Below are 9,119 nucleotides of genomic sequence, written 5' to 3'. Positions count from 1 at the left end.
ATTAGGAAAAGTCTCTCTTAAAAAATAAATAGTTTATAATTTCAATTAGGTGTCCTGGTTACATTAAATGAACGTTTATTTTAATATTCGAAACATTCCAGATTTCTTTTGCTTTGTTTCAATAATGTCTGCTAATGGGGGCAATACAGCACCAGAGTCAATAATGCAGTGAAAAGCACACAATAAAAGAAGCTGAAATATGTCATCTTTAATGAACACTGATCTCAATTACAAGCCAGTGCCAAAAAAATACCATCCTCAAAATATTCATTTTTATAAATAACAACAATAAACGAATCACTTGATTCCTGTCAATCAATAAATAAGAATCAAGATGATCAAGTCTTTAAACATAGGCATTAGTGCTTTTGAATGTCAACAATAAATAGGCATTTATAAGACAAAGTATTCCATCAGACCTCTCTCTGTGAACATGTCACAGACAGACATACAGTATTATACATGCATTTCATTTCTTCAGTTCCTCTCTCACACGCACGCACACACACACACGCACACAAACACACACACACACACACACACACACACACACACACACACACACACACACACACACACACACAGGCACACGCACAAACACACACACACTTTTCCATGGTCTGTTCCTCCATCAGCACCTGTACGGCAGAGCCGCCTGTGCCACTTTAATCCGAGGCCCCAGCAGCGCCCCCAGTAGCATCCTCTCCCCCCAGCCCAGCAGCTTGTTCACAGTCAGGTTGAGAGGTGACAGGAGCCCCTGGTCCTCAGCCTCCACAGCCACAGGAGCAGCTATCTTAGGTTCTGGCGCCGCCTGCTGGTGAACTACGATATTACGCTGGCTCTCGATAGAACTATAGCACTGGCTCCCAGTCTCTCCTTCAGCCTTTCCACTGCTGTGGTCCTTCTCTGGCTCGGGAGCCTGGTGAAGCCTTCCCTCCTCCACACTCTTAAGGTGGCTGGGTTCTCCCTTTCCCTGGGGCTTTCTGTCTTCCTCTCCCTTCGCCTGAGTTTGGGAGGAGCTGCAATTGGGCCCATCTGTCTTGTGGCGGGACACGCTCTCCTCTCTCTGCTGTTTGTCTGGCTGGGAGGAGGCTTTGGCCCCTGCTGAAGGCTTCCTACAACGCCTCTTTGTACCACTGACGGATCCTGCTGCCTCCCTCTGGTGGACGCTATTGGAAGCGCTGATGCGCATCAGCTGGTGGATAGCACTGCTGCTAGTGTTGCTCTTTGAGGCCCCCTGGTGATGACTCCCGGTGATTGCACCCACCGGGGACAGAGACAGGGTGAGGCTCTTGCGCTTCTCCGAGAGAGATGCAAAGCCTGATGGGATTTGTAGTTCAGTGGGCTTCAGCATGGATTTCGACGGTTCATTGGTGTTGGGGGTGGTAGCTTTGCATAGCGCCTCGTTGTGGTTTTGGTTGAGTGTAAGAGTGAGAGTCCTGAGTTTGCTGGAAAGTGACTGTGTCAGTTGGGATGCGCTCCTCTGGTCTTGAGACTTCTCTGACAGAGCTGGAGTAACAATTTCACCAGAATTTGAATATCCCTGTTCTACACTCTCTGTGTTATACTTTAAATTATCACTGCAAACTTGATCAACCTCTGAAAAGTCCTTGGTAACAAAACGGTTGTCCTGAATTGTGCTCTGATTGGCTGACAAGGGTACAGTGGAACTGTGGCTGATGTTTTCATTGACCGACAGCAGGCATGTGTCCAGGGATTTGATTGGCTGGATAGGGGAGCTGCTGTTAGTGGCTTTCTGAGTGAGGGTGCCTTGGAACTGCTGTAGCTGACCCAGGAAGTTAAAGTTTGGGGAAATGGTGGGCCTGCGTTCTTTGACAAACCTGAAAGTGAGGAATAAACAAGTTAGATCAGTTTAGTTTAACTCTTGATGCGCATCACGTCACGCTCACACACACACACACACACACACACACACACACTGCCAACACACTATGCTTTGTACATGCATTACTGAATGGCTTATATATACTGCCAACTCCGGCAAAGTTTAAGCAAAGTAACTAACTACACCAAAAACTAACCAATAACATTAGCTTGCCACTTTGAATACTGTAAAATACACATTTATGTTAATCTGCCAATACTGCAAATAACTGTTGTGACTCAAAGTGGCAGATAAAGCTGAAGGCTGAATGTATATTTCACTGTATATTACTTTATATAGAGAAACTCATTCAGCAGTCATTCAGCACACACAATCTCACAAAGTAACACACAAATGCTATAAAGTAGCGCACGCACACACACACACACACACACACACACACACACACACACACACACACACACGAGCGCACACACACACACACACACACACACACACACACACACACACACACACACACAAACACAAAAACACACCTGTAGGCATGGTCAAGGTCCATCCCCTGGCGATACATGATGTAGGCCACTGCCAGGGCAGGGGAGCGAGATATTCCTGCAGCACAATGAACTAGAACAGAGCCGCCAGACGACATGGCCCCATCTGAGAGAGAGAGAGAGAGAGAGAGAGAGAGAGAGAGAGAGAGAGAGAGAGAGAGAGAGATTAAGACTTAAATGCGTTATTATTCACACATGCATGAAAAACAGACTGTACGAAATGTTGCACAAACGACAGAGAGAACCCAAACACTAGTGAGCGTTACTCTGTACTGACGACCGCTTCAAGTCTAAACATAATCAGATGCAGCAAAGGCTTTACAGCTATGCAACATTTGGCTGGTACATTGTATCTGATTCATTGTCTTCAGATCCTCCTAAACCGCATACAGCAGGTGGGGAACCCGGTCTGGTCTTTACCGATAAAGCGCAGTGCCTCCGGAATCCAAGGTAGCAGGTCGTCCCGGAGGGAGTCGTCGATGGGGATGCGGAGGTACTGAGAGCCCGGCAGGAAGGCGGGCTGCGGGCAGCAGCGACTCACGCTAAGGACGTAGGAGATCCCACGGGTGGCGAGGCAGTCCTGTGTCCGGGAGGGGAGGGGGGGGTACACAGAGGAAGATAGCAGTCAGACAGAGGAAGATAACCGACAGTGCAAAGAGGTGTCTTGTCGGTGAACGGTCACATAATATAGTCGCATGAAACATGAGATACCTGCGTAACATCGGTCTCTGCACCCAGGTAAAGATGCGGTAGAATGAGAGACAGCGGTGGTCGCCCGTTCCCTTTTTCTCTGTAGAACACCATCTCGGTCTTATGCGTGTCTGTATTCCAAAAAAAAGAAGTGTGTTCATTTTAAGACCGAGTAAGGTAATTAGTAGCAATACAAAAACGATAGCAAATAAGACATACATTCATATACAGGCTGTCTTTGCACTTTATGATATTGCTTCAAATCAAAACGAAAAACAACAATTGAAATTTAAACGCATTTACATTTTTGCAGAATGAGGTTATTTTTGTTGCGTCATGCATTTTGCGAAATAATAGGCTAAACATGCATACAATTATGATTTTTTTTTTAAAATGCAGAACATTACAAAACGATGTAAGATGTTTCATATAGATACTTACAATAACGAGTTTGACCAAACCGAAAACAGCAGGCAATATCGCACGAATCAACTTGCTTGCTGATAACTAGATACAAATCAACCCAAAAGAGCTAAAAAACAAATGCCCGAAGAATCTAATAGGATCAAACCAGCTAAATAACTAGTCTAACTAGTCAGGTCGCTCTTTCGACTTTACTCCCTTCCTTTTCCTCGTCCAGTCTGCGACTGTAACAGCATTTGTTGTTGTATGTCTATACCTGTGCGAGGAAAAAGATGAGGTAATGCCGTTTCTAGAAGCTAAGAATAGTACATATGTGATGTCATTTTCAGCCAATCAGCGCTCGTGCCTGACTCTGACGCGCGCGCGCACGCTCCATTTATTTACACCATCATCAATTCGCCTGAAGACCTCGGCATTTTATTGTGATGAATCGTACCTTTCGATTGAACGTTAACTATCCCTGACGCTATTGTTGCACAGACGTTTACAAAAACATGCAGCTGCATTATCCCACGGCAAAACCCCCGTTTTGTGCAAAACCCCAGTAATCTCATGACGTTCATTCTTTTTATTGCCGCATGCACAACCCGCGTTGTCGCTTTCTCGCTCATAGTCCTTGGGCCAAACCATTTTTCACTACCAAATTCTGGGCAAATCCTAGATGTGATTTTCTTATTCCTATACATCCCTAGATTATGTTTTGATATGATAGACCTTTTGGATTGGCAGCTTATTAGTAGTTATCACCTCGTAAAGGTACGGAGTGCTTTTTTCAAAACCGGAGTTTTGCCTAGAAAAGTCCCCTGCCATATATTGCTCCCCTTCGTATGATTCGCGCCTAGCTGTGGTGTGGTTGTGATAGAGACATGAGCCTTTTCATGTTCTTTATGCGCCTGAGTCTCCTAAACACGTAGAGACCAACCCCGAGTCGATCAATGATTCCTACGATGAGCTATGGTAACTTTACCGCACCTACCCCCTACCGATGAATGCCTAATTTTTGCGGTTTTCCGGAGGTATTGTGCGGTAGGTGCGGGAAAGTTACCATAGCTCAGCGTAGGAAGCTCTGATCGACTCGGGGTTGATCTCTCCGTGTTCAGGAGACCCAGGCGCATAAAGCTAACCTGGCTCATGTCTCTATCACAAGCACAGCCCGAGCTATGCGCGACTGACGTGAAGGGGAGCAAAATATGGCAGGGGACTTGTGGACCCGAATGCAGGACACTGAGGCGGAGTCAGATGAAAGGTCAAACCCATGGATGGGTACATTTATTGTTTTCTGAATTTGTATGTTTAAATATACAAATGATACATTATCTACTTAAAATATGCGTTAATTTACATAGTTTTCCAGAATAACAATCTAAAACAAAGTGCTTAAAACAAATAAAGTGTGTGTTTACCTCCTCAAATAAATTAACTTAGCCCCAGCCAGATCCATATTTAGAGGTAAGTTAGCAAGCTAGTTTAGAGTTAGTGGTAATGTATAGCTGGTTACTGGTTAGATAACGAAGCGACCTTGGGTTCCCTGAAAGGTGCTATGTAAATGCAAGTTATTATTATTATTATTATTATTATTATTATTATAACTAGCTAGCTAGTTTTTTCTACCATAAATCATCTCCTGAAGCCACAACCATCTCCCACTACTGAGGCTACAGAGCAGCGATGTAACAGCTTCATTGACTTTTTCAGATCCAAGGTCAACAACATTCGCTCTCTGATGCCCAGCTCTTCCTCTCTGTCTCCCTCTGCTACCAACCCCTCGCCTGGGAGTTTGCCATCTCTCACATGTTTCACAGAGGTTCAACAGAGCCACATTATGGAAATCCTTAGAGGAATGAAATCATGCACTTGCGCCCTGGACCCCATTCCCACTGCTCTGCTCAAGTCATACACCAACCTTGCCTTCCTGTCCAAGGTGCTAGTGAAGGAAGTTGCTTCCCAACTCCAGGATCACCTCAAACACAACAACCTGTTTGAAAGATTTCAGTCAGGCTTTCGCTCAGCCCACAGAGTACAGAAACGGCTATGCTAAGGGTGACGAATGAACTGCTAATGACATCCTCCTGGACCTGACAGCAGCATTTGACATGGTGGATCACACTATCCTCCTAGAGCGCCTCCACACCACCATTGGACTCTCAGACTCTGCACTGAAGTGGTTTCAGTCCTATCTCTCTGGCAGGACTGAATACGTCTCACTGGGAGGATGCAAGTCCAGACTTCTCCCTGTTACCTGTGGTGTTCCACAGGGGTCGGTTTTCGGCCCCATCCTCTTCATCACCTACATGCTCCCCCTCGGTCGTGTCATCACCAGATATGGGATGTCTTTCCATTGTTATGCTGATGACACACAGCTCTACATTAAAACTACCCCAAGCCCCTCTGCAGCCATGTCATGTCTCACCACCTGTCTTGAGGAGATAAAGGCATGGATGAACAACAACTTCCTTCAGTTAAACAGTAACAAATCCGAAGCTCGTCTTGTTGGCACCCCACACCAGGTTCAGTCTTCGCCCATATCACAGCTCACCTTCGAGGGTCAAGTCATCCTCTTCTCCTCCTCAGTTTCAAATCTGGGGGTTAGGTTTGACCCTCACCTGACCTTCAGTGACCAAATAAAACACCTGTGCAAAACCTCCTTCTATCATCTCAGAAATATTTCCAAACTCCGTCCCACTCTAACCCTGTCAGATGCAGAGAACTTGTCCATGCCTTTGACTACTGCAATATTCAATGCATGAATAAATGCAATGCTCTTCATCGGGATTCCTGGCAAAAGCATACAGAAGCTGCCATACATCCAGAACAGCGCTGCCAGGATCCTGATGAGAGTCCACAAATACAAGCACATAACCCCTGTTCTACACTCACTACACTGGCTCCCTGTCTCATTCAGGGTTGACTACAAAGTCCTTCTTCTCACCCACAAATGCATCAACGGACACGCACCTCCCTATCTACAAGAACTCATCACTCCACAAACCTCCACCCGCACCCTCAGGTCTTCAAACAGTTTGCTCCTCCAGGTCCCCAATACCAGGCTCCGCACCATGGGGGACCGAGCCTTCTGTTCGGCTCTCAGCGCCTGTGGAACAGCCTTCCTAGCCAGCTAAGGGCAGTACAGAGCCTGTGCAACAGCCTTCCTAGCCAGCTAAGGGCAGTACAGCGCCTGTGGAACAGCCTTCCTAGCCAGCTAAGGGCAGTACAGAGCCTGTGGAACAGCCTTCCTAGCCAGCTAAGGGCAGTACAGAGCCTGTGCAACAGCCTTCCTAGCCAGCTAAGGGCAGTACAGAGCCTGTGGAACAGCCTTCCTAGCCAGCTATGGGCAGTACAGAGCCTGGACTCTTTTAAGACAGGCCTTTGACTGTTGAACTGTGTTCATTTTTGTGATTTATTTTGAGTTGTTTTACTTATTATGTTTTAGTTTTTTTTACTCTGTAGCACTCTGAAATTCTTTTGAATGAAAAGTGCAATACAAATAAAATGCATTATTATTATTTATAGTTAATAACACTTTAGTTAGCTAGCTAAACTAGCAAAGTAGCCTGTTGTGTACCCAGGCTTGAGACAGGGTTTTATATTGTAGTAATATTAATGTAACTTAATTTACATTACATTTACAGAAGATTCCTTGTTTGTAGCCCCTCTAAGTTGTAATGAGATCTGCCCCAATTACTGCACCCTGACAATATTTTAGTTTAGAATAAGGTTGGTAATTTAATGTCAAACTAGATGTATTCCTCTATTTCAGAGACCCACATCATCAGCAGTAAGTGTAAGTCTAATGATGGATCCAACTTCAGGTGAATGCAGCAGCAACCTGCCAAGAAAGCGGCATGGACAGCATCATCCACTGCTCTGATGATGGACAGCATCATCCACTGCTCTGATCATGGACAGCATCATCCACTGCTCTGATCATGGACAGCATCATCCACTGCTCTGATGATGGACAGCATCATCCACTGCTCTGATCATGGACAGCATCATCCACTGCTCTGTCATGGACAGCATCATCCACTGCTCTGATCATGGACAGCATCATCCACTGCTCTGATCATGGACAGCATCATCCACTGCTCTGTCATGGACAGCATCATCCACTGCTCTGATCATGGACAGCATCACCCACTGCTCTGATCATGGACAGCATCACCCACTGCTCTGATCATGGACAGCATCATCCACTGCTCTGATTATGGACAGCATCATCCACTGCTCTGATGATGACTCCAACTCAAACCTGGTGTCACCCCAAAACCTGGACTTATGGAGAACTTTGTTGAGGGCGGCAGAAATCAGAAAACATCTCCCAATTTTGGACCACACCTACCACCGGACTCCATACACCTACAGCTTTCACTGCCTTGTGGGCTAAATAAATGTAACTGTTCATCTGCCTCCGCCTCAGTGTCCTGCATTCGGGTCCACTCCCGTACAGAACGTAGGCTAACACACATTTTAAATGACAGCAGTCCATACTTTAAGAGGGGATAAGGTATTAAACTACTAACAACAAGGTCCAACAAGGTCTATCACATCAAATAATATTCTAGGGATGTATAGTAATTAATTACTGTCTTTATCCAATCTGTGGTCCAAATGTTCTTTAAAGATATGCAAATTAACTCATATTTTAAGTAGATAATACATCATTTGCATATTTAAACAGAACATTTCTGAAAACTTGTAATACAAAAAATTATTGTCTCAATGTAAGTAATCAACTGGGGAAGTTTCATGGTGATATCTATTAGGTAAAATGTTTTACCCATCAAAAAGTCCCCGGCCATATTCTGCTCCCCTTCGCGTCAGTCGCGCATAGCTCGGGCTGTGCTTGTGATAGAAACATGAGCCAGGTTAGCTTTATGCGCCTGGGTCTCCTGAACAAGTAGAGATCAACCCCGAGTCGATCAGAGCTTCCTACGCTGAGCTATGGTAACTTTCCCGCACCTACCGCACAATACCTCCGGAAAACCGCAAAAATTAGGCATTCATCGGTAGGGGGTAGGTGCGGTAAAGTTACCATAGCTCATCGTAGGAATCATTGATCGACTCGGGGTTTGTCTCTACGTGTTTAGGAGACTCAGGCGCATAAAGAACATGAAAGGGCTCATGTCTCTATCACAATCACAGCACAGCTAGGCGCGAATCATGCGAAGGGGAGCAGGATATGGCAGGGGACTTTTCTAGGCAAAACTCCGGTTATGAAAAAAGCACTCCGTACCTTTACGAGGTGATAACTACTAATAAGCTGCCAATCCAAAAGGTCTATCATATCAAAACATAATCTAGGGATGTATAGGAATAAGAAAATCACATCTAGGATTTGCCCAGAATTTGGTAGTGAAATGTTCAATTTGGGGGTTTGGCCCAAGGACTATCATGCATAAACAGTAACCATACATTATTGAAAACACTGTCTTCACTGCTATATATTTACACCTACGGCTACACAATGCAATCATGCATAATCTCCAATGATCCACGATCGCAATACGTAATGGGTTACTTTGTTCTTCTGCATTAGCCTACGTCATTGCAGACTTGACATACGCTGCTTGATGTTGAATGATAATGTTATATAATAATTAAGAGAG

At 45.1% G+C, this 9,119-nt stretch overlaps 1 protein-coding gene across 1 annotated transcript; it reads right to left on the bottom strand.

Moving 5' to 3' along the window:
• Positions 1–631: 631 nt before the first annotated feature.
• LOC308150177 (uncharacterized protein) lies at positions 632–3,204 on the bottom strand (the record flags this gene model as incomplete). Its single annotated transcript, XM_080523036.1, has 4 exons — positions 632–1,841; positions 2,383–2,506; positions 2,821–2,980; positions 3,112–3,204. The coding sequence occupies 4 exons, from the start codon at positions 3,202–3,204 to the stop codon at positions 632–634; spliced, it is 1,587 nt and encodes a 528-aa protein (XP_080379162.1).
• Positions 3,205–9,119: the final 5,915 nt, after the last annotated feature.

The sequence above is a fragment of the Nansenia antarctica genome (assembly GCF_963989245.1).
Source record: "Nansenia antarctica genome assembly, chromosome: 2".
Lineage (NCBI taxonomy): Eukaryota > Metazoa > Chordata > Actinopteri > Argentiniformes > Microstomatidae > Nansenia > Nansenia antarctica.
This window is presented reverse-complemented; position numbering and strand designations above follow the sequence as displayed.